Source organism: Siniperca chuatsi, linkage group LG4 (genome assembly GCF_020085105.1).
Source record: "Siniperca chuatsi isolate FFG_IHB_CAS linkage group LG4, ASM2008510v1, whole genome shotgun sequence".
Lineage (NCBI taxonomy): Eukaryota > Metazoa > Chordata > Actinopteri > Centrarchiformes > Sinipercidae > Siniperca > Siniperca chuatsi.
Window position 1 is genome coordinate 25,533,230 of NC_058045.1, and position 26,582 is coordinate 25,559,811.

The 26,582-nt window shown below is 37.9% G+C and overlaps 2 protein-coding genes, 1 long non-coding RNA gene and 1 other non-coding gene across 4 annotated transcripts in view; 2 read left to right on the forward strand and 2 right to left on the reverse strand.

Annotated features, from left to right (window-relative positions):
* anpepa (alanyl (membrane) aminopeptidase a) lies at nt 1-20,081 on the forward strand. The gene is made up of 20 exons (XM_044191992.1): nt 1-1,197; nt 3,766-3,908; nt 4,079-4,212; nt 4,546-4,666; nt 6,193-6,347; nt 6,573-6,686; nt 6,966-7,109; nt 7,475-7,540; nt 9,702-9,767; nt 9,931-10,079; nt 10,996-11,075; nt 11,235-11,368; nt 12,519-12,574; nt 12,729-12,876; nt 13,125-13,213; nt 14,040-14,150; nt 15,064-15,231; nt 15,437-15,577; nt 17,959-18,022; nt 19,169-20,081. The coding sequence occupies exons 1-20, from the start codon at nt 608-610 to the stop codon at nt 19,313-19,315; spliced, it is 2,820 nt and encodes a 939-aa protein (XP_044047927.1). The 5' UTR covers nt 1-607; the 3' UTR covers nt 19,316-20,081.
* LOC122874320 lies at nt 3,179-3,830 on the reverse strand. Its single transcript, XR_006377591.1, has 2 exons — nt 3,699-3,830; nt 3,179-3,596 (listed from the first exon to the last, which is right to left on the reverse strand). It is a non-coding gene; the product is annotated as an uncharacterized LOC122874320 (long non-coding RNA).
* arpin (actin related protein 2/3 complex inhibitor) overlaps nt 20,077-26,582 on the reverse strand; it is a 14,011-nt gene continuing 7,505 nt past the window's right edge. Inside the window, exons 4-6 of the mRNA XM_044191998.1 lie at nt 25,487-25,693; nt 23,109-23,272; nt 20,077-22,489 (exon numbers count right to left, since the gene is read on the reverse strand). Coding sequence (XP_044047933.1) covers nt 22,481-22,489; nt 23,109-23,272; nt 25,487-25,693 — 380 coding nt within the window. The 3' untranslated portion in view covers nt 20,077-22,480. The remainder of the gene's footprint in view (nt 22,490-23,108; nt 23,273-25,486; nt 25,694-26,582) is intronic.
* trnag-gcc lies at nt 26,000-26,069 on the forward strand. Its single transcript has one exon. It is a non-coding gene; the product is annotated as a tRNA-Gly (tRNA).

Below are 26,582 nucleotides of genomic sequence, written 5' to 3' on the forward strand. Positions count from 1 at the left end.
ACCCCCTGCATTGAAGTTTTACTCGGCCGTGGATGGCAGTAGTTGGAGGAAATGTCACTCTAACTTGGAACTCTGGACACTTTCAACTACAATCTGAAGTGGTGATGCTGACGTTCTTCTAATTTTTTCACCATGAGCTCTTGTGTCTAGTGAGGCATGTGATTAGGATGGTTCAGGCAGGCAGTGTGTGCTATGTTCATAGAAAGGGAATGTGAGGGAGTGTGTGTGTGATGGGTTGGACAGTGCACTGTGAGGATAAAGTGTTCCTTGAGGTTTATCTAACCCCCCCATTGGTGGCAAGACCACAGTAACCACCTCCAGATGTTTGAGACCACAATCTGATTATTAACAACAAGGCCAATGAACATCGCCCTCTTCATACTATAACGCTTACTCTTTGCTCCTTTGGCAATCCTCAAGTTAATGCTTAATCTAAGTACAGACCCTAAATTGCTAAGGCCAAGCCCTGTTTATGGGAGGGAGGTTACTTGGACGCGAACAGATCAGTCATCGCAGACCAGAGCCATACAAGCTCAGAGACTCATCAGACTCATCTCTACCAGTCAATGAACTGGACCTTCAGGACTGACAATAGGAAGCAGCCACCATGCCGAAAGAGAGCTTTACAACAAAGGCATTCGCCGTTGCCTTTGTCGTCCTGACCGTGTCTGTCATTGCCGGCATTGTCACCATGACCATTTTCTACAAGATTGAGATCTCTAACATGAACGCGACGGCCAGGCCAACCTTCCCATCCACCACGACAGGACCACCACCTGTCATGCGGCTGCCAAAGAATCTCATACCTTACAGCTACAAGGTCTTCCTCCAGCCTCACCTCTACACCCAAATCATTGAGGTGGTAAATGTGACCAGTCCCAACCAGACGATGCTCTTCACCGGAAACTCTACAGTTAACTTTCACTGTGTCCAGAGGACTAGCACCATCTACCTTAACAGCAAGTACCTGACAGTTTCTAATCCAGAGGTAAAGGACAAAAACACAAATAAGATGATAGATGTTTCCGCACTTAATCACCACAAAGACGAAAGTGACTTCCTCGAGATCCAGTTGAACAGTGCATTGGAGGCAGGAAGGAACTACAGTTTGTTTCTGGCTTTCAAGGGAGAAATATCAGAAAATCTTGATGCACTGTATGTAAGCACATATCTTGAAGGTGATCCAAGTACAGAGAGGTAAGTAAAAAACAAAACAATTACAAGTTTAAAGCTTTTAAGTTTCTGTGTGTAGAATTTGTGATTATAGCGTCTTTCAAAGTATTCTGATGGCATACATTTTTATTCATAGAAAACCAAAACAGGAAACTATTAGAGGAACATTCTCAAATTTAACACTTGATGGCTTTAAGACACACAAAATTAAGGCTCAAGCTATTCTATAGCTTAATCCACTTGTTGTGATCTGTATGCCGCCACTATGGCAGAGTCAAATTGTGTTACACGAAACTGAAAGAATGTATGCTGGTATTGATTGCAGTCAAAAAAGTAATGTTAAGCATTCTTGTCTGACATCAACAAAAGTTCTGTGTTGTAAATGATCCTCATCCAGCTTTAGTTTTCAGACTTAATTTGTTAGTCTATGATGATCAATCAACAAACCTCCAATCCATGATTTTTTCCTTTGTAATCAGCAGTGTTATCATTACTCATTGATAAAGTAGTTGGGTTTCTTTACCAATTACTCAACAAAGTGCCTTTAAACAACTCCAAAGCTTCCATACCCACAAGTCACATGTTCTGTATCTAACACATGTAGAAATAAAAAACATTGAGACATTGTGGTTTAACAAGCAGTCAGCTTACGTTTTGGAGGTATTTATTTAAAAATGTACTATTTAAATGCGTTTTCTCACACCAAAATACAGTCTTTTGTAGATTTTTGGAAAAAAAATATACCTCTGGCAGGCTTCACAATTTTGTTTTTACTTACATTTATATAATAAATGTAGAAATATTCAGATTTTGCTCATTTACATTTTAAGTCACACAATATTTTCAAAAATTATATACAGTGTATCAGCAGAGTTGCAGGGTAATAGTTAAGTTAACATACTTTTGTAGCTACAATTCAGGCACATAAGTTACTGTATGTCACATTAGCGCCATAGCTGATTCATTTTCAGTATCTTACTGATACATTACTTTAGTTAAACAGTTTTAAAAAAAATGTCTTTACCTGACATAAGTTAATTTAGTATCAGGACAGTTACTTAACTTTATGTTAGCTTAAAAGAAGAGTTACTTATTGTGATATATCAAATTCAACATGTTAGTAATAGTAACATATTGTAAAATAACTTATTGCACCTGTGAAATATTATTCCGTTGCTTGGTTTTGGAATTTCTTTCATTAGAACATCCAAAAGCAGCACAAAAGTCTGGAGTTTTCTATTGTTTGAACTGGCCAGAACCCTGCTGAAATATGGCGGTGGCAGAGATGCATCTCACAAGCTGGATGTGGCATCTACGTGTACATATCTATGATACCGCCAACCCCTGTGTTAAGCTAACACATTGTCCACTGAATGTGTAGAGACCAAACTGATATCAAACCTCCATCAAACTCCTGTTCAGACAGGGAACAAGAAATAACAAAATATACAACAAAAGATAGGCTACACTCACACTACACACTAGAATAATACAGGAGGCTGTTTTCTTTGCATTTTTTTCCCCAAAACCAAAGTGAAACCAATGTATGAAGTTGTTGGCTGCAGTTTTGAAGTAATATGTCAAATAAACACTAAAACTAAACTCTGAGCTCAATATAAAATCAGTCTAATCATTTACATAGAAGATGAAACTGTTTTTTGTTAAGTAATGAGTCTGGCCTAAGACAGTTTCCCCTTTTGGGAAAATAAACTTGGCCAAATCACAAGTTTGATTTTTGAGATGCTAAAACAGAAAATTAATTAGATGAGACCACAACTAAACACATCTGGATTGGAGTCAGTTACACTTTAACAAAAGCCGGAATAAAAAACAATGCACATCAGATGTCTGTGTGGTTTTAAAAAAAGAGTGGGCTGTTGTTTCGGAGCTAGGTGTTCATTTATCGGCTTGTGGAGTATTCTAGATTAAAAAGGAGCAAAAGTCAAATTTTATTAAACTGCATTGGTTTCGTTGTTTAGGCAATTGTCTTGTTTAATTATTGTAATGGGTCCAATTATCATGACAGGCCCATGGAGTAAAAAGAACCCAAACACAGTATGAAATCACTGAGTAGAGACGTGTGCTTACACACACACACACACACACACACACACACACACACACACACACACACAGTTTGTCACATTATTTATACTTTGTTCTGTCCCAGGAAAACCTACCAGAAACAGGATATCCCTCTAGTCACCACTCACTCACTCATGTCTTTGCTGTTTTTACACATTTATTTACACTTACCGTATTCAAATTCATAGACCAAAGGACTGGTACTGGTCACTGAGATGTTGCTCAGTGGTCCTGGACTGGCATTTGTATGTGTTTGCCTGTGTCTGTCTCTACCATCTGGCTTCCTGTGTGTGTTATGGACTTTGTGGACACAAAATGACCACTGTTTCCACCAGTATCTGAATGACACAAATGCACATTGGTTATTCATTGAAGTCAAGGCTTTTAAACATATGAATTTAAAGTAATTTATCAGGGGTTCTTTAGGAAATCCAAATTACTTCCTCATTATTCCTTCAGTATATTCCTGATAATGAAAGGCTGACTTTCTTTCTCTGTATTGCATAGATTCCTTGCCGCCACCAACATGCAACCAACAGACGCCAGGAGAGTGTTTCCTTGTTTCGATGAGCCAGAAATGAAGGCCGTGTTTGATGTGACCATAATCCACAGGCGAGACACGATAGCTCTAGGAAATGAGAAAAAGTCAGGTGAAAAAACAAGTTCCTACTGTAGCTCATGTCTCTTAAAAAAATCCTCTCAGGCAAAAGATTTATGTGTTTATTGGGCTTCTGGCCACATAGCAACATAAGATTAACAGTAATAACAGAATAAAAGATATCCTTCCTTATACTGGTCTGCTTTGTTTTTCCTCTCTCAGGCTCCAATATTATAGACGATGACTGGCAATACACTAGTTTTCATCCAACACCGAAGATGTCAACATACTTGTTTGCCTTCACGGTTTCAGAGTTCACATCAACCCCCTCCCCACATGAGCGTGTGGAAATTAAAGTATGTGTACTGTAGATTCAGGATTAATTTAATGTAATTTTCTTCTACAAACTCCTGCCAATGGTTTTATATCAAAATATGATTCAGCACCATGAACCAAAACGTTATCCAATGACTAAATCATTTTTATGTTTCCTGACTTGTTCTTTTTTGAGGTATTCAACCTTCCATATTTCACTCCCACTGTTTTTCGAGTAAGGTTAAAGAAGTGCAAAACAAAAATATGTATATATCGTTATGTCAATAACATCTTCTTTAAATCTATCCTTAAATCAGTATGTATGTTTCAATGTCTTCTGTGCTTTATCTTACCTCTGTGTTTTGCTCATACAGACGTTTGCTCGTCCTGACGCCACTGCAGCAGGACACACTCAATATGCAGCCAGCATAACCGGAAAGATTCTCAAGTTCTACGAGAGTTATTTTGAAATTGATTACCAACAGAAAACGCTAAGTAAGACCTTAGATGGATGAAAGAAGATGGACGTATAAAAAGGCATTGTCAATGTGAAAAACTTCTTTGTTTTCTTTCTATGATGACACAATGACATGTATGATTTTGGAAGGTCAGCAGGCTAGCTGTAGCTAGCTTGATAGCTATACACTGGTAAAGTAGGGCTACCTAGAACATGCACTGTGTCCTATTTCTGTGACATTTGATATTAAAGGTCCAGTGTGTAACATTTAAAAGGAGCTATTGGCAGAAATGGAATATAATATTTCTAAGTATGTATTCATTTGTGTATAATCATCTGAAAATAAAAATCGATGTGTTTTCATTACCTTAGAATAAGCCGTTTACATCTACAGAGGGAGTGGGTCCCCTTCCACGAAGGTCGCCATGTTGCGCTATGTTTCCACAGTAGCCCAGAACGGACAAACCAAACGGCTCTAGATAGCTCCTTTCACATTTTTTGCGAGTTTCGCGGCCACCGTAGTTTCTCCTACACGCATGGGAGGGGAAGGTATTCAAATGGTTGCAAACTGCAATTTCACCGCTAGATGCCACTAAATCCTACACACACTGCTCCTTTAATATAAAGTATACCAGTAGCTACTAATTTTGACAGTGTACTAGTTTGCAATTTAGGGTAAAATTCAATGCATTGTAACATTTTGTATCAACGGGGCTGATTTTACACTCAATATTTTTTTTAAATATGACTGCTTTTAGGCCAACAAAAAACTAAATACATACAGGCTTTTTTTCAAGAATTTGTACTTGTTTCTCTCTCTTCTGACCTGTAACTGGAGTTTATAGAGAGCCAAGGTCCTCGTGTGACCTCCAGGCTAGCCACTGACCCACTAACATTAGCTTCTTTGACTTAATTGTAGCCTATCTTTTGAGGGGTTTTTTTTCATCAATCTTTTTGAAAAAGTTAAATATGTTCCTGGAGTTTACAATCCAGATTCTAAGATGAGTCAGTAGCTACTATAGCAATTTTTCCATTAGAATTTGAAGTCCTTGTGATGTAACAAAGTTAAACATATCATTTCAGCCATGTCTGGACTAGCTGCAGCCACTTGACTGGTCAGTTCTGTCAAGCTGGTGATGTTTAACCCACAAAGGTTTTGTCCTTAGTGTTCCTTTAAGGCCACAAAAACAAGAAATATAAAATTTAAAAAAACAACAGTGACAACAACAAAGAAAACATTAGTTGTTTACAACTGTTTCCCCAGCCTTTAGTAGCTCCTTAATTTTGTTGTGTGTTGCATTGTAGGATAGAGAGTCTGTTGAGCCCACAGTAAAAATCTAATGAATTCAATCTGCATGTTGACACTTAATTATTTTGTCCTTTTAGGTAGAAGGCTCAGGTTTTTGTAATTCAGTATTTTTTCAATTGGTAGCTAGCAGTATCAGGCTTAATTATATCAGCTTCTGCAAATAAGATTAGTTCTAGGATAGTACAACATACTACTGGCTAAGCAAATGTATGTATATAATTTGATCATTTGTCCATATTTATGTGATTCCTCCAGATCAAATTGCACTGCCAGACTTAAATGCTGCAGCAATGGAAAACTGGGGACTGATCACATACCAGGAGGGAGGCCTGCTCTATGAGGAAGGAGTGTCCTCACTGTTGCATAAGGAAGTGATCGCCACTCTCATTGCACATGAACTGGCACACCAGGTTAGAAGAAAAAAACTCCTAGTGTCTAATCCCTAATAAAAACAACAATGACGTGAGATAAATTTGACTTATGGATAAAGGCACCAACATGTATCTTAAGTAATTTTGGATAAGAGCACTAATTAAATGAGAATAATATTAATCCTACAACATTTTACAAAGGTGTTGTATAATATACAATATGACACTTACCTCAACTATCCTCATCTTCTCGTTTATTGACAGTGGTTTGGAAATCTGGTGACAATGAAATGGTGGAATGAAATTTGGCTGAACGAGGGCTTTGCCACCTACATGTCATACCTTGCAGTGGACAACGCTGAGCCTACATTTAAAATAGTAAGTTCAGTCCAAATGCTCACAGCGGTGGCAGAATCATTCTGTCTAATTAGAATCCTGCTTTGAAGAATTACACACACTTTGTCATTTAATTCAAGTTCACTGATGGAACCAGCTTCTTGTTTGGTAGAAGTTTTTTCTTTTCTGTTTGCAAAGCTTTTCAACTTGTGGCAGTCATGGTCATTGAAAAACACACATGAAAAGAAAGCTTAATGTAAATAGGTAAGGCAATCTGCATATCTTTATGTAGCCTGTAACATGTGGTCTTGTTTTCCTCAGAAAGACACATCTGTCTTGAGCGATCTCCATATAGCATTTGAGGAGGATGCTCTGGCCTCATCCCATCCTCTCAGTCCTCCGCAGGAAGATGTCCAGACGACTTCTAAGATCACTGAGATGTTTGATGTTATAACCTACTGTAAGGTAGAGAGTCAAATGAGTCTAGCAACAACAAATACACATCATGCCTCATGACCACAGCAAGGAAAGGTGTGCAACACACAAGTGCCCATATATACATATGTGTGTGTATATATATATATACTTTATACTTTGTTGATCCCTGAGGGGAAATTCTTTTGTTACAGCAGCTTGCCTTTACGTCAGTAGCACACAGGAATAGAAGTACTAGCAAAAAATATATTACACTATAATACAGGTCAGAAAATAAGTACCAATGTATATGTGTGTTGTTGTGTGTGTGTGCTGTTTTTTGTTTCTGTTTTATTTGCAGGTCACCCATATCAGTGTACTATGTATTAACATACATTTGTATTTGGTGTCTGTAGGGTGCAATTGTGCTGAGAATGCTGGCAGATGTCGTGGGGGAAAAGGTTTTCAACGAAGGGATCAAAGTAAGCAATAACTTTTAACCTCATTCAGATGGGCTGAAATTGTGCTGTAATCCTTATAAATGCCTCTCATAAGGCCCTGCAGACCCTGAGACTCAAGACTAAAGGTGAATTCTGACACCCTATTTAACCTCAAAACACGAGGTGAGGATTTCATTGTCTGTTAGTCTAGACTCAAGACTAAGGGTCCTCTTGCATGCTAGGGCAGACCAAGTGCAGCGTCCTGGCAAAGTTGTTTTTTCTGAGAAGATGCATCCTTTTAATAATATCGTGGCTCACCAAATGACATGACTTACAACATGGGTGGGGATGAAAACTACCACACCAAAGTTTTCAAATTTGATACCTTAATTGAGGGTATGAAAAATAAAAAAAAAAGCCTGCTTCAAAATCACATGAATCCTATATATTGTGTATGCCTGGTTCACTTTTTTCAAGCAAAGATTTAGTGAATGCAACAAAAAAGAAAAGCAAACTACATGCAACAAACAAAGTAAAGGACTCTTCACTTTTCCTTTTGGAGACTCTCCTCATGCATTACAGAACTGTCAGTGTTTTTTAGGTGGATGAGAAGGAGCTGATATGGTTGGCCATAATTGATGCCAGATATTGGCACACATAGTCTATGTAGCCACAACTTTTTCAGAACATGTGGTATTATGAGTCTTTGGTGAGCCAAAGAAAGTGTATTGATTGGTTCTGAGAAAACGGATTTTTGTACCTAAATCAAGTGACAGTACTTTGGGTTTGTTTTTCACCCTGGAAAGAACAAGTTTCACTTAGCTTTGGTGCAATACTTGGTTGTATTGTTTTCTTATATCTTATCCAACTCACTGTCTCTTTGATTAATCTATTAGGTACAGCTAGCTAAAACTAATAAAGTCTAATACATCTGTGCAACAAATCCAACCTTCATGAAGGTTAAAATGCTCAGTTTTTGTTGAAACTGTTGTTCCAATCACCAGCATTTTAAACAGTGAAATTTTGCAGCAAAATCATTTTATTTCAATGGGGTCACTGGTATCTGTGGATTCACTTGTGGGGGTGAAGAAAATCCCCACAAATTTTTCTTGTCAAGTTCAACTTTGGTGAACTTTGACACACGATATCACCTAGTTGACCAATAGCAAGCTTCGCAGTGCTGACTTTTAAGGGAACAGAGAGCCAGAGAATCCAAAATGGAGGAACTATTGCACCCTCCACTTTTATTTAACCCTCCTCTGTCGGGGTATAAACTGATACACAAAAGAGGAATGGTTTGTAGACAGTTACGAGGCAGGAATTTTAATACGTTACATATGTTTAAATGCATTTTTTTAATAAATTGTGAGTTTATCACTCTGTCAGTGTTGCCAACTGTTTTCCAATGAAAGTAGCTAGCACTAGCTCAAAAAGTTGCTAAAAGTTGCAAGTTGCTCGGAGCAGCGACAAGCTGTCGTGGTGCAGCGTAAGCCATTGGAAAAATGGGTTTCAGAGCGCAGTTGTGCCGTTGTCGAGTTGTGTCTGAAAGGGCCTATTGTTTTTTTGCCATTAGCTTGCCAGCTACAGTAGTTTACCATAGGTACACATATATACCACATTGGTCGCTGCTGTTCATTGTAGCATGGCATCAACACAGCTGCTGTATTGGTATAGGGATGGTTTTGGTGTGAGTTGCCAAGTTTTGGAGGTATCGGCCGTAGAGATGGCTGCCTTTTTTTAATCTGGTCTGTTGCAGTAGGAATAGACAATGACAAATGTCCACATGTAGTTCTCACTGCCTCAAACAAAATCAATAAGGGTGTCGTAATTTTCCTGTGGGATGGAGCAGACAGTTCAGCAAAGGAAAATATTTTTGCAGGCTAGAGTGATCAGAATCTCTAAGGGAGCAGGCAGGTGCAGGATTGAGAAACAGTCCTCTGCAGACCTACAACGCTTGTTCCCTCACTGCTGTTCAAGTTCAACTAGCCAGAAAAGGAAAGAAAACCTGTTTTCAGCCAAACATTTATTTCAACATTACATTCTCTTTGGATCTACTGCTGGCAGCTGTGTTTGGATAGTTTTGTCCAGCTCTCAACATCAATTTTGGATGCAAAACTTCCTCCTGAAAAGAATGATTTTGAATGCAGAATGAAACTGTGTTTACTGTGACACCTCTCTCTTATTCTCTGTTGTTGTGTTTTAGATGTACCTGTCTGACTTTAGGTTTAAAAACACTGACCAGAATGACCTCTGGGAATATGTACAAAAGGTAAAGTCTTAGATTTAGTCAAGTACATTTTTTTTTGCTAACTTTAAGCATGTCTTGTTTGAATAATAATTATGACAATACTAATGCCATTGTCTGAATAATCACTGATCAGATTATGGTATTAATATCATAAAATATTAACTGACTTGTGCCATGTTTGCAGGCCGTAAATAAGGATGGTGGTCACATCAAAGTTGCCAAAGTGATGGACACCTGGACCAATCAAATTGGCTATCCTGTCATCACCATCAACACTACCAGTGGAGAAATCTACCAGAAGCACTTCCTGTTCAATGATTCTTCCGAATCTAGGTATGTGCTAAATGAACAATGATTCAGTATAAACAGTTTACAGTTTGTTTAAAGCTGAGGACAATAATGATAATGATCATAACAATCCACTTATTAAGATGTTAGTCAAAGTGTCTCAGAGGCTATAGATTTTGTAATAACTCTCAATTACACTTACTTTCCAGATAACAAAATTATATACCAGTGTCTTTACTTCTCTGAAAATGTGGTCGTACGCTACCTATCCAGCACTAAATGTCAGTATCCATTGAAATTTTACATTGTGATTGTGAATGTGACCCATTCAGGCTAAGATTAGAGAAGATCCTTTACCTTCTATCTTTCCAAAGGCCAAAGTTGGATCATAAATCTCTTCCAGTGACATCATCACTTTACAATGTCTAACTCCCTCTGAAAATAGTTGTCACCAATAGTCAGAGTCAGTTTCTTGTGTCTGTTTTGGTTGGCATAATACAGTGAATTATTGCATCACTGCCACCTTGTTAACTAAGTATTTCTCTGCCAGGCATGCATTCACTGCAGCTGATTACAGTAGATTATGACTTTAGCTATGTGGAGTGTTTTGAAACACTGTTTTGTAACTATGCGCTCCATAACACTGCCATGGTGAGTTGCACAATAATTTAACCTGACATGGTTTTAAGTTGCTTCAGCCATATCCAGGCCATAACAGCTCTGGACTCTGGCATGATGGTATTGCAGATATCTGCTTTTCATTAAAGACATTAGATTTCATGCTCCATTTACAGATCACTGTGCCTTTGTCACCTTTTACTAAAAAGCCTTCTTTTTAGATTATTATTTTGACTCTTCATCCCTCACTGTATAGATGCTCAATAATAATTTCCTGGATCATGAACATCCTGGCCATCTCAAAACATTATACCCTGTTCTTTGTCCATTTTTTTCTGTTTAGTCTTTGGTGGTACATCCCGATCAGAGTTATGTCAAATACATCTGAATCTTCATTTGTCTCATTGGAAACCAGCGACACAGGTAACAGAATATACAACATAGAGCCTTGGAATTTTTGGAACAGATACGCAAGATTACCTTTTCTCCATACTAGTTTTTCATTTATACAGTGCTGTTGACTTGTGATTTGTAGTCCATAAAGTATAACTTACCTTTGACCAATATTTGTCTTTTGAACAGTAAAGAAAGACGAATTCATTTCTAAGAGTGGAGAGTGGATCCTGGCAAATGTCAACTGTACTGGATACTACAGAGTCAATTACAATCCAGAGAACTGGCAACGCCTCCTGACTCAGCTGGAGACAAATGCACATGTGAGTACTGAGCCAAACAATGAATTAGCAAATCACAAAACTAAGTCGAAACCAACCTCTAGATATGGTTCATTTGAAAGCATAAGAAACAACATTTTACATGCTGCCTTTTACTAGAAAGTAAAATTACAACAGGTTGCCCCCTGAAGGCTTAGCCCTCAAGTTCTGGCAGACTAAATGAAATCGTGGCTCATTTATCCAAATCTGGACTGTCAAATAAACAATCATCTGTTGTTAACACATTTCCCTGGTTGTTAATTTAGTCTTGTGTTACTATTAGCAAGTAGACAGTGGATAAACTTTTGGTTTGTAGTGTTTTAGCAAGGTAGGCAGTTCACACAGCCAGTGTAGACAGTAAACCAGCATTGAGTGCAACCACTTGGAGCCAGAGAGACAGAGAACCACTATTGATGATTCTGCTCTTACTCTGTAATATAGGGAGAAAAATATTATTTAAATGTTACACCATCTTGCACCATCACCAAAACTCAGAATGGCAGCTGAATGATGTGGCTGAAGGAAAGCAGACCACTTAGAATTCAAAAGTTATAGGTAATTCATTTAGCCCTGATCATGAGCTAGAGGAATTATATTGAATCCAAAATGTGTACCTGAATTTCTTGAACTTGACTCTAAGTGCTGAACCCCAAGAGCTGATTACCATGAACAGTTCTATGTGCTGGCATAGACACCCATTACACAAAAAAGAACCAAAACCATCAATAGAACTATTGCATCTTAGAGGCTTGGTCCCTTCAAAAAGTATGGTTTCCCTAAAGTGGTGGACCAACTGACTGACAGTAATTTGCATCTCTTGAGCCATGGTGTTAACATAACTAAAAGTCACTTGACAACTGAATTATATGGCAGCTTGAAACAGACCTCTTAGAAATTTCTAATTCAGAGACATAAACTCATACTGTAGGGTTTATATCTGATTTTACAAACCTATAAATTCAGTGAAATAAATACAGAATTATTTTGTTCAAAGCCTTATTTTGCATTTTTTATGGCACTATCTTCATCATTTCCTGCTCTCATGTTGAATTTGCGGTTGGTAGAATGACTGAGTACAGTTGTATATGTCTCCATATTTGAGATCACCAAAATTGAAATGTCAGCTGTCCCTCATCTTGCTCTTGTTTTTTAGCGGATCCCACTGATGAACAGAGGGCAGCTTGTTGATGATGCATTTAACTTGGCAAGGTAATAACTTGATTCACTTGATCCAGACTGCTACAAATCAATTTTCTGTAGGTTAAGTGTGTTGTGATTCTGTAATCGTAATTTGTCATACCTGAAAAAACATGACTGACAAGGTCATGCTTATCTTACAAAATCCAATCTCTATTTTCCTCAGAGCCAAACTTGTCAATGTGACTCTAGCTCTGAATTCAACCCGCTTCCTTCGGAATGAGAGAGCGTATCTTCCATGGGAATCGGCAGTCAGGAACCTTGAGTACTTTGTCCTCATGTTTGACCGCTCTGAGGTGTATGGACCCATGCAGGCATGTGTCATTAAAACTTCCTTTTTATCTTGTGATATTCAAAGTGAAAAATGTATCTTGCTTTATTACATTAACTAACTAAACTGACGTGTAGTGGGTAGAGAAGATGGATTTAACAGACTAAATGTGATTTCCTGCTGGTGTTAATGTTTATCCCTTATCAGAACATAAACAGATGTGCAGTAAAAATGTAATATTGCTGCGTGTGTTTCTGAAAAGAACTACTGTAAAGCTGTTTCTTCCTGCAGGCATACCTCCGGGAACAGGTTAAGGGCCTGTACAGCTTCTTCAGAAACTATACAGATAATTCAGAAGTCCCAAAGGACCACTCCTTACAGTAAGGAAAGATGAATTTTACTGATCCCTCAGGGGGAATATCAATTTATTGTTTTGTTTTTTCCTCAGTTAATACTCAACAGATTTACACGTTTGTCGTTTACACTTTCACAAACTCACAGTCCAGTCCAAGAGTGCTAATGCAGAGCAGATGTTTGCATTGTTGGCTTACACATCATCAGTTATAGACATGCTAGTGACAGATGTGTAGTGTGGACTTGCACTGCTAATACGTTGTGTGCTTATATGAAACCACTTCTCAAGAAGTCAGGGGTTGTTTCAGGTGAAAAATACAATAACTTTAAACTTGACTGAATGGTTCTTTGGATTTGATTAATCTTTAGAATATCTTTGTATAAGTGGCACTACCAAATCAACATTACAAAATTATTTACAAAACAAAAAAGTAAATAACAAAGCTCTCACGTAACCAACCAAACAAGATATTTTTACATGAAGGCTAATACACCGGAGAGCACTAACTGATGACTTATCGCAAATGTCATTAATTCCAAATTCACTTTTAATCACACTTTCAAATACTTTGCCACCATAAATGAAAAATCAGATTAAGCTAATTAATTTTGAATATGAATTTTTTTTTTATTAAAGCTGTACTAATCAATATTTCATATTGACAATGAATAAAATAACTAATATTAAAGGTGTTGCTTATAGTAACAAAACCCACAGAATACTATCACCCAACTCTGCAGTTCCCCTCAGCTCTATGGAGCCTGTTAGCTTGTTTCAGCTTATTGTTTTTTTTTTTTTTGTTTAATACCTGTACACTTATTCTATAACATGAAATTGTGCTTAATTCCAAGGCACAACCAGATCACCGCCATAGAGGTGGCATGTTCCAATGGACTCCCAGAATGCATAGCGATGGCTACAAGGATGTTTGCCGACTGGATGAACAACAGCAGCACCAACCAGTACGGACAATACTTAATAAGTATATATAATTTGGAATTTGAACATTTACCTTTCTACCCTCTACCCTCATTATCCCAAACATGGCACATGATTCTATTGATTTTCCAAAAAAATGGTCTCACTGTAATAGCTTTCATTATATTCTGTAGCTTTACTCTCCAGCAGTGATTTAGTAAAGGTAGGTATCATTTAATCACCTTTATTCAGGTGTGATTTTTTGTGAGGCTGTTGTTACCACTCTACATTGTGGTTCTTATCTTTAAAGCTGCACTTGGCAGGATTTTTTTTGCTAACATGCACTCTAATCCTAAAATACAAACTGGGGCAGCCGTGGAGAACATGATCCTATTCCTACTAATTGCCAAAACAAAACTCCAGTGCTTTTACAGTTACTTTTTAGCCTTTTGGAATCAGTAATGTGCAGCTTTTCAGGTGCAACTTTAAAGTAGAAACACTGACTCTTCATTAAATGTGTATACTGTATGTGCTCATTACATCAACACACACGCATGTACTGTACATACATGCATGGAAGTGTGTTAATGCATTTGTACGTGGATGTGTAAATGTCATACTCTATGTACAGGCATTACTGAATCGAGGATTCCTTATTCAAATCAAGAGTCTAACGATAGAAGGTGTTTTTTTGGTTTTGTGGAGAAATTATGTCCCAAAAGTGTCAACATCCATAACAGTATAAAGCATTTTTAACATCTCGCAGGTGTAATTCCTTAGTTTGTAGTGGTGGGAGAAAATACGTGAAAGTAGACTAGATGGAGAAAATGTTGAGTAAGTGTGCAAATTTGCTGATAGGCAGGAAAATGTCAAGTCAACAGTCCAGAACAACCAAGAAAACTTGGTTGTTCTGGGAAAATAACTATATGAGTATGTGTGTGTGTGTGTGTGATTCAGCATCCACCCCAACCTGCGATCTGTAATCTATTGCCAAGCTGTGGCTGCTGGTGGGAAGAAAGAGTGGGAGTTTGCCTGGAACAAGTTTCAGAGCTCCAGCGACACCTCAGAGAAAGAGCAGCTCCGGGAAGCTCTGTCTTGCACCAAAAAGATCTGGCTGCTCAACAGGTGAAGCCAACATACAGATCTGGGACTGACCCCAGTATTAAACAAGTCCTGATGTGTCATATACAGAATTATGTTGGTGTTATTTTTACTGTGTACATAATATAATGACTATTCCTTCATTACAGATACACCTGTGATAAGGTGAATCCCAAACACGCAGTTTTTATTAAGTGAAGAGCTAGTCAGTGCCTTCCTTATCTTGCAGATATCTGGAGTACACTTTGAACCCTGAGAAGATACGTCTCATGGATGTTGCTTCCACCATTAACTACATATCCAAGAACGTCGCGGGGCAGGCGCTGGCCTGGAACTTTATCAGAGCACACTGGGAATACGTCAGTTTGGGGTAGGTTGTTATTTGGACTCATATTGGACTGTCATATTGTTTTTTACAGATTACATCCATTGTCTGAGTCATGAACAAGCATTTGAGATTGTGTAGTTGGGTTGGACCAATATAGACTTGAAAAGGAAGACATGATGCTAGTATTTTTGGTTTGAGATTGATGATAGGGAGTATTTTGCGTCAGTGCTAAATGTTTAAATTTAGCCATTTATTCAAACTGATTTATAAGAAAATTACAAGTATTCATGGTTTACCCCAGAACATGTTTGTCAGGGTGGAGAAGCCAACCTAACAGCAGTTAGATTGTGAGAACAGAATTTAACTTATTTTTATGGTGTACAGCTCCACTAATATTCTTTTTCCTCAACTAACTAGATCACCAAGTCACACACATTTGTCATATTATGACTTTGTGAAGTTGATATGGCTAACATGTTAGCAAACTCTTGCCTTTTTACACCTCCAGCAGACACTGAGGAACATTAACATTCATTTGGTGTCGTGTTTCTGGCCACCTGATGAATGCAAGTGCGATATTCACTCTCCTTTTAGCTCTGTTTTTAGTCCCCACCAACTCATGAGAAAAATATCTAGCTATTTAGCTGCTAAATACTCAACTATGTTCACCAGCTAGTCGCTAACTTTACATGTCTGCTTATTGTTGCTGGGCAGGTAGCATACTGTGGGTACAGTTTGTGGTCTGTAAGTTCCAAACAATGAGCTAAAAAAGGCTAAAAGGCTCTGTAGAGATCAGGAAAACGTCAGCGTTGTCATAACATTCTGTGGGTCAGTCAAAAAATATTGATTTTAGCAGCTTTATACAAAGTTTGACATTTTGGGAAATATGCATGTTTGCCATTGAAGCCAAAGTGAGATGAGAATAAAAAAACCTTAAAGCTGCACCATCTATATTTTTTACTTTAATAATAGATCACATGACTGTGTTGTGTGAAATGTGTCACTCTTAGTAATGAACCCACAGAGAATTATTATATGACTGTGCAGTTCCCCTCAGCTCTACAGAGCATTTTAGCTTCTTTAAGCTCATTATTTAGTTTTTTGCTGTTTGGTTTAGTCTCAGCTCTGTCATCAACCCCATTTCCAGCCACAGCAAATTCCACTGTACACTACAAGCCCACCACCAAACGACAACAGACAAAGTTAACAACCAGCACTAGCACTGTAAACACATCATTTTCTCAAGATTTTTTTTTTGCCAAAACAGAGCTAAAAAGAGAGTGAATAATGGATTTGCATTGGCCAGAAGCTTAACTCACAATATCTACTGATGTGTAAATGAGCAATTGCTTGCCTTGACAACTTTATGTCAGAATTTGAAAATCAATAATGCAGCTTTAAATCCCTGTATGTCTAGTCCAGAGATAGGTCCAGGACAATTTTAGCCTATCTTAGCTAGGCTTGGCTTAGGGTTGCTCTGTGCTGTGACATTAACGCTTAGCGGCATTGATTACACAGCTGCATGATAAATAACATACAATAATAATAATTCATAGAGCAGTAAAATTTTAAAAAGGCAAAAATATAGTGTTGTGACTGTTCATGTTGGTATAGTCAGGGAATAACCTCCACCACCTCACAGCTCTGTTTCTGTTGTAAAGTTAAAGACCAATATCAGCTCCACACTGTATACCAGCAAACTTATCCATCCGTCTAACCCTGAACACAGTATTGGCTTGCTCATGTTTTTCTTGGTTCACAGGTCTGTCTCTAGACCTGATATGAAGCCATGAACTACCAATTGAGAAGACAGGAGTGTTGTTGTCATTTATGAACGTACCGCTATTCGCTGCTTCATCACAGAAATCTGAGAGCCTGTTTACAGAGGCCTCTTGACACTAAGGAGTCACTTGAATGAACATGCACTGCCATTAAAGAACAGACTATGATCAACAGTGGCTTATCATCAAGTACAAAGGTCTTCTTATTTAATTAGTGCTTATCATTAGCTCTCCTTCATAAAGTCCCCACTGTTTGTGCTGTTACCAGGAAGCTAAATAGATCAGTATCAAATTTTAAATATAGATAACAGACAGGGTTTCATTTCATGAGCACACAGTCACACCTGAGACGTAAATTGAGTAATCAGCAGGGATTAAAAATTCTCTTTTAGTCAATAGACATGTTGACCATCCAGACTTATGAATGAAAAGTATGAATCATTTCCTAAAGTTTCTTTCAGAATATAATCAAATTTGTACTTGTTTACAGTATGCAGTTTATTAGGTTCTCCTAGCTAAAACTAATATTTCAGATAGGTCATTTTAGAGGCTACAGATTGTGGTGCTGATGAATTGTATTGTGTTATACTGAAAGCTGTTTCTAATATTTTGTCCAACCCGTCCCGCTTTCTCTGCTGCCAGGGATGGAGCAATGCTGATTGAGGGAGTGACCAGCAGGTTCTCGACACAATTTGAACTAAAGGAGGTAATTTCTTGATGCTTTATTCGGTCAAAATGATAATACCAGCATGCAATGATGTCAAGTAGAAACTCCTGTCTTTCCAGTCATGCACCAATAATTGATTTATATCGCATGACTTACTAGGTACACCCTGATATCTTATCAGAAGTCTCTCTGTCATTGTGAGTTCTATAGGTGACAGCGTTAGTTTTACCTCTGAGCCAAAAACCTAAATTTCTCTCGCTATGCCATTTCTTATTTATAGTTTAAAGGACAAGGCGTGTTGTATTCTACATTTTTCTTACTGTCAACAAATGAAATGAAAAGATAAAATCCAGCAATGAATGTTTCCTACTAATAAGTATTGTGTGTGTATCCAAAACTGGATTATTCCTTATTCTTCTGTGTCATAGAGCTCCGTTGTTTTTAGCAAACGTTACTGACACAGGAGGAAATAGTGCATTTTTGGCGAACTATATTCAGCCGTGGATGTATACAAATTTGGTGCACTAGTTAGTATTTATGGCAGCAAGACGGTATTTGTGGGATTGAGTCAAAATAAACTACAGTGTGTGTGTTCATGGTAATGAAGGAACATGTCACCCAGTGCAACAGTGTAACTCACTGATGTGTTTTTAATAGTTTTTGGGCAACAATGGAGCTCTATAGCACAGAGGAGAAAAATATATCAGAATAATCAGGCTTTGGCTACACAGACAATACTTAAGAGTAGGATCAGTTCATCTTGGTTTTGGTCTTCCATGTGCATATGGTTCACAAAGCAATTTGCTTGTACTTCCATTGCTGAAATACAATCTGGCAGGATCTACTTTGCTGTGTCACAGTGCCATGGTGGACTGAAAATTGCATTCAAACGCTGTAAATGGTATGATTGCAATATAGTTGGTTTTGGTCTTTTCATAGGATTTGTTGATGACAAGACAAACATAAAATAATGTCCAGCGTTGTGCTTTAATATGCTCACTGTTGCTTGCCTGTAATGTACGGAAATACACGGCATTCACCAAAGAAATAAAAAATTGGAGACCCTATCTATGACTTACCATCTCATATTTGCGAGATCAGGCCTTCATTTTTTTTCTTTGGTGAATGCAGTGCACTTCCGTAGCAATGCCCTAACATCATTGTATGATCTGTGTGTGTGTACAGCTGGAACGTTTTGCGACAGACAATCATCTGGGTCCTGCTACCAGGGCGGTGTCCCAGGCCATAGAGCAGACCCAAATCAACATCCAATGGGTCAGCGAGAACAAAGATATTATATTAGAGTGGTTTGAAAGAGAAACAGCTTTGTAGAGTGGAAAAACACCATATTTTTTAATTGTTTTAGAGCATCACAGATCAGTGGTGCTAGCAGTTTTCAAATCTGCAGCTGAGTACTCTTAAGACTTTGCTCCTCCACTAAATCCACTTCAAAAACAAGAACCGATCAGGAGTGAATCTCACTTTGCCAGGAAGATGGACCAGAGAGATAATAATAATAATGATAATAATAATGAAAAATTCAGTTTCCCACCAAACAATTTACAAAACTGAACCGTGACTGGGCAGCACATAAGACATACATAGTATAGTACAGATGAGAGAAATGTGGCATATATACTATATCATGCAATATTTATAGTAACAAGATTTTCACTCCACTGTTTGTGATTTTTGCACACGTGCTGATACAGCATTGGTCAACTCTAAAGTATAGTTTATAACATATTTAGATTTAAAAATCACTTTTGTTCTTCAAAATTATATTATAAAAAAATTGTGTTAATGTTTTTACAGTGGAAAATGGATTGAAACTGTCATGTTTTTATTAATCTCCTAGGAAAAACAGAGTGATTCAGCACAAGTTAGTTGCAACAGCAAAAATTTACCAGCATTTTGATGCTGCCAATTTCCAGACCAGCTTTTCAACATTTGCACAAGTCAGAGGCAAAGGACAGAACCTGCTCTGTTTCTTATAAGGAGCATGTCTATATGTGTATTATATGTTGTAATCAAGTAACCAAATTGTTCTTGTATGTTGCTGAATTTTTTAATAATAAAACATCGACACTGTGTTAAATATGAGTCCTTTAATCCAGTACATGTCCTTTTTGTTTTACCTGGTGAAAATAATACAGGTCATTAGCCTATGTTTATTGTCCAAAAAACAGCCAATGACCATGTCCCTTGACAGAGAAGATGACGGGTTTATTTGCATAAATGTACAGATATCAAGATATCGGTATGGCTTGTCATGCTCCCTCTCTCTTGCACGCCCACACATGCACACTTTCTATTTCTCATCACTATGCGCAAGAGCTATAGACTACAGCTATTGCTGTTCTGTTCTGTAGGAATTCAAAATGTGTCACTGGATCCTCTCCTTTTTGGAGTGGAAGTGAAAACCTCACTGCTGTATATAAAGTCATGTGACATGTCTTCATAGTAACTTACTCCACCTAGATTTAATCTGTGTCTGTTTGCCTCCATTTCAGTCTTTCTATACTTCGTATGTACTCCTAAGATTGCCTCAAAAGTTTGTTTCTGAGTATTATTGTTGAATGAACATTTAATGTAATCCATTAACAACTGACATTTGGCAATATATAGTGGCACAATTGCACATTCAAGAGAGAAATAACTTTAATGTAACAGTTGAAAATAACAAGCTGTGGCAAACTGTAATGCTGTTTTCAATGCTGTGGAACACCCACTAAGTACCTGCTCATGTTTAGGAGCAATACTCAATTTTAATGCAAGTGAAATACAGTTGGAGGAACAGGGCGAAAAAAGATCAGGCCAGGTGTCAATATACATGTAAGAATCCATCAAATTACCACTTGTCCAGTTCCTGTTGATGTGGTGTCATGGAGATCAGCTGTTAATTTATCAGCTATTTTCTGCACAGTTTTTCTAATTTCAAATGAGAAATGTCTGTGTTTCATTTTTTCTCTTCTCACTGGTTTGAAGTTGGAACATTTTGATAGTTGGTGGGTTGTTTGGTCACTGTCACTCAAATCTGATCAAACCACACCTACACTGTCCTGATGAAGCAGATTAGCTGAGTTTTTGAGTGTTAACTAAAATAATACCTGAAGATGCTTTTTTAACTTTGATTCCTGCTGATTTAGTCATGAATATTTATGTTAAAGAGAAATGCTTAATATTTGGAGCCACGTTTTCAGGGGTTGCGAGCAGCAATAGGCATTGCATTATTACTTTGATAAATCAGATATAAGTAAATATAGTTTTACAATTTTTAAAACAGTTCTTTGTATTCGCCAGTTGCTGAAATATTTCTGCAGTTTCATTTCAAGATAAACTCCCTAATTTTGTTATATTGCTCTTGGGTGCCATATTTAAGCACTCTGAGGGAAATGTGATTTTGGGCAGATTAATATTCCAGGGAAACGTGGGTAATAAAAAATGTGCCCTATCCTCTGTACCTAAAGTCATTTTTCCCAATTACATTTTCAGCACTGCCAAATTATAGGAGGTCTTTAATTTTAGATATTATATATGAATATTATTTGGAAAAAAATATGTGACACTTGTCACCAACTGGCTTATGAAATTATTTAATAATACAATTAATTTTTAATTATAATTTGCATATTTCTCTATAATTTGGAATTACATCAATAGCTCTTTCTAAATGCTTTTACAGTACAAAGGTGACTGATGTCTGTGAAGTTTAAATGTGTCTCCCACTACACATACAATCAATTACAGGAAGGCATACTAGCCAAGAAAGAATAATCACCTGTAGACGACATTACAACAACCCCTCAAGAGAGCTTGCAAAGTTTTGTTCTGTTAATGGATTTTCTTCATTCCTACATTACGTGGGTTCCCAAATAAAACTGTATATTGGTGGAATGTAGCTGTCAGGTGGGCAAAAGCATTTCCAAATACTTCAGTTGTCACACAGAACTAAACCAATGTACTGAGCTTATGAAACAGCTCTTTGTGTTTAAAACGTGTGTGTCTCTCTAGGCAGGACTTAAATTACAGTATGGAAGGACCAACAAGTGTGCTGAAAAACAAGAGGGACTGTAATTAATACCAGGTTATGCAGAAAAATCACACATATGCACTCTGGATTACACTTGGACACAAACAGGCAAGAGTAGAAGAATAAGCCAAGAAAGACTGAAAATGCAGTGCTCAAATTCCAGTCATATAAAAGTAGGGCTGTGATCCAAAGTATACAAGAGAAGGGTGAAGTTCCAAAGAAACGGTCTGCATCAAAGCTAACAGCCAGATACACTCTGTGGAAATGGCAGAGTCTAGTCCCATACTGTAGAAATGATGCAAGGTTTCCAGCCCCAAGGCCACATATGTAAGAGGTTCAGTACCCCAGTGAATTGTTGGAGTCCATCTAAAGAAAGGGAGACAGGAACAGAGCCAAGTTTAAGCAGTTCAACCTGGAGACTGGAATAGGGCCATGAGTTCCGGCTGATGGGAGAGACGGTTTCCTCAATCATCCTGAGGGAGAAACAAAGTGGGAGAAGTGAGCCCTCTCTGGTTTCTGTTTGTCTCAGACATCACCTGCTTTGTATATATTCTGAACAACAGATGCAGCCACAGAGGGATTCTGCTGCCCACTTCCTATTAGGTCAAATCATAGCTTCTAGCTTGTTTTCCATATCCATTCAAGTGGCATGTACAAAGAGATAGATGCCAAACATGGATAGAGTGCTTGGGGAAATGTGAGCACCACAGGCTGCCTATCCTGCAGAGAGCTGCAGGGAAGTTCTAAATTCTAAATAGTCCAAACAAAAGAAGTAGGTAGCAAGAGCAAACTTTACCATTAGGCAAAGTAAGCACAAATTAAGAGGGCCCCTAATAGCTATAGATACACTATGGTGTTTAGAAAAAATATATACAATAATCTTCATATTCTAACTTGATTACATACTCTGCAATAACTTAGAAGCGCTTCTTTTATCATACTTTCTTGTCAATGCCTCATCTGTCTGGAGTTCAAACCTACCATATGAGTAATTATAAATCAAATGATTTGCAAATTTCCAATCCAGGCTACATCACAGGTATTAAGTGCCACTGTATTTATGCTTGGGTTAGATTTGGTATGTGTCCTCACCCATTCATCCTCCTCTGCTCCCTCTCCTTCTCCTCCGGGCTTCTGAGTGCTGACTGCATCTGCTTTGTTGGCCATAATCTTGTCTGTCCATGATGCTCCGGCCTTTTCATCTCCAGCAAAGTTACACATGGTCACTGTGCTGCCATCCACTTTGGCTAAGGAGACTGAAAGCAAAAAATTAAGGAAGAAAGTAAGTTTATTAATGTAGCGCCTTTCAGAAGCAGACAGCACAAGTGCTTCAGAAAAAAGCAACAGACATTCAACACAGGCATAACAATCATAAGAATAAAAAAGTTAAACAAAATAAATAAGATAAATAAAAACTAAACAAAGGCAAGTCTAACAGGTAGTTATTGAGCTGCTTTTTAAAAGGTGTTCACAGATCTTAAAGCCCCTGAAGTATTTCTCTTTAACATTTATTAATCAAAAAACAACAATAAGTTAAACTTTGGAAAAAACATCCTTAGTTATTATTATTTTATAGTAACAGTAAAATAAACTCAGCTAATCTGCTTTATCAGGACTGTGTGGGTGTGGTTTGATCTGATTTGATTGACAATTGCCTGGGAACATAAGCAAACAACCCCACAACGGTTATCAGATTCAGTTTCAAATGATAACTCTTTATTGGTTCAAATATGTGACACCTTTTTCCAACTGAGTCCTGCCCACTTCTAACAAGTGAGAAAAGAGCACAGAGAAACACAAATACATAAATCTCTTTTCTTCTCACACTAAGAAGCTGATTGAGAAAATGAGGTTTTCAGGACCTTTAAGTCCAAAGGGAGACAGTTCCAAAGTATAGGAGCCACAACCTCAAATGTAATCTCCTTTAGTTATGAGCCTGGAGCAAGGAACAACCAACAATCCCTGATCAGAGGACCTTAGAGACCTACTGGTGATGTAGGACTGCAGTAGATCTTTAATGCAGGCACCTGACCCTGCAGAGCTCTAAAAAACAGTTTAAAGAAATCAAGACTTTTGTCACATGAGCCAGTTTAGAGGAGCTGGTCAAAAGCAGCATAAGTGAGAAGTTGAACCACTTGTAAGTGAACAGGAGATGTCTTCCTATGCAAAGTGAAGAGGGGGTTACAATAGTCTAGACAGAAATAAACACTTCACATGCTGGTCAAGAGCAAGTGCCTGATCCATAGTGAAACCTTAATGTCAGAGGGTTGATTTAACAGGAGAGGGAAGAAAACTGGGACTTTCTATCATGCTGGGAATAGAAGGTTGGCTGGGGCAGAAATAAGAGCTTCTGTTTTTGCAACATTAAGCTTGCTCTCCAATTTTTTTATACACTTTAGGCAGTTATGTAAAATGGTACAATTTTCTGACATTTTTAAACAAAATGTATAATTGAATATCATCTAGTATGTATTCATTTATTTCTTGATTAATAAGTCATTTTTCATCCTCTATATGCTGGTGGGTTTGGATGTGGTACCCAAATGGTGTATACTTTATTACTAAATAATTGCTGTCTGTTTTCCAAAGCATAGTACAAAAAGTACCCCAAAATAGATTATAATATTGTCTGTTGCTTTGCGTGTATTTGCCATATTTTTATAAAAAACTATACGTTTTATAGGTTAAGATGAACTGGTTGGTGGATGAGCAGGCTTAATGCCTGACTAAAAATAGCACATAAACTTAAATAAATTATCAGTTTTTCACCCATTTAACAAGATATTAAGATATCATATAGCTATATGATGAACTTCTATAACCTTCTATAACTTTTTGACTACTTTTTCTTACTCTCCTGAGGATTATAAAACTTCAAAATGCCCATCACGTAATAATGAATCTTGGCTAGAAATGTGTAAATGCAGAGGCTATGAAAAGACAAAAGCACTCCACTCTACTCAAAACTGACTATTGAATATCAAAGGCCTGGTTGACTCTTCTGAATATAAGAGGGATCAAACTCTGTTCATTTGCCTTGAGGATATTTATGAAACTGTGAAAGAGACCAGAAAAAAATAAATTCAAGTTTAATTTCATTCACTCCCCAATGCCATGGAGGTCAATGCTAGGACAAGCTTGATCAATGTGAAGGCTATGAAAACCAAAAGCACCCTCTGGATTTGAAAAACAGGCCCATCTTATGTAGTAATAAAACAAATTAAAGAGCTATGAAAAGAAAACATTTTGTGCAGCATTTATATCCCCTAACAAAGATCCGATTTAGACTACTTGCTTTAAATGGGTATCCTGAAGCTTAAGTAGGGTTCAGACAGTAAAGTATTCTCTTCCTTTAAGCTTAATGTGACATAAGGGCATACTGGATGCTGTGCATTCACTGTTTTCTGTTTTCAATGGGAAATACATGGAAGCAGCTAAGCAGTTAAAACAATATGGTAACATAGCCTCACATATGAAAGGACTGTTTCCTCTGGTCTTCAGCCGCAAGTCCTGTCCTGTTTCCAGCTCTGTTTGGTGCATCTCTGACTCTGAGTACCAGAAGGCCCAGGTCCCAATGGGTCGGTGCTTGTCAGTTATCTTCACCAGCTCAGCTTTGTTCACCATCACTGACAGCTGCTCCTCAGACAGACGGTCTGATTGCCCTTTAGCTTCAACATCTGTATGGACAGAAAATGTGCATCTAAGCCAATGAAGTTAGAACGAATACACTCTATTGCATTGACAATCTATAGATGACAATCTATCCAGTAGTTGTCGAGACATTTCATCCAAAATCACAAATATGAACCTCTTGGATGGAGCTAGAGGAGACGTCATTCAGTCAGACAGTCAACAAACAATAAACAATTCACCAGGGGCGACAGGAAAAGTCAGGGGATTGCCAAAGTCAGTAGGATTCATCCTCTGGTGAGAATTCTGGCAGAAATGTGGGCGTGTCAGCACACGTTGAAGCACTTTTTCAAGCATTGGTGGTTCAGTGGTAGAATTCTCGCCTGCCACGTGGGAGACCGGGTCCGATTCCCGGCCAATGCAGAAACAGCTTTAACTTTGCCATATACCTGTAGAAACTGTGCAGCTACAGACCACTCAGCTGTGAAGGACACACTAACGACAAACTTGTACACTGTAGGACATGATCGCAAATTTGTTGCTTAAATGTGTACATTGGTATAATAACAACGTCCAATAAAACGCTTTCCAATCAAATGTGAGATTCCTACCCACACCTCAAGAGGAGGAGGTGCATTGGTATAATAACAACGTCCAATAAAAAGCTTTCCTGTCAGATGTGGGATTCCAACCACACCTCAAGAAGAGGCTGCGACCTCAAAGAAGCACCTTAGATTGCTAGGCCATCCTGACTTCTTTCAGAGGGTTGCATTTTCTGAGCCATAGTTTCAATCTTGCCCAAAATAAGACATTGTTCTGTACAATCGTGGGCCGAGAGGAAAAGTCAGGGGACCACCAAAGTTATCAAAGTCAGTCAAGTTCTGGGGACCACGAATGTCTGTACAAAATTTCATGGCAATCCAATCGAGATTTGTT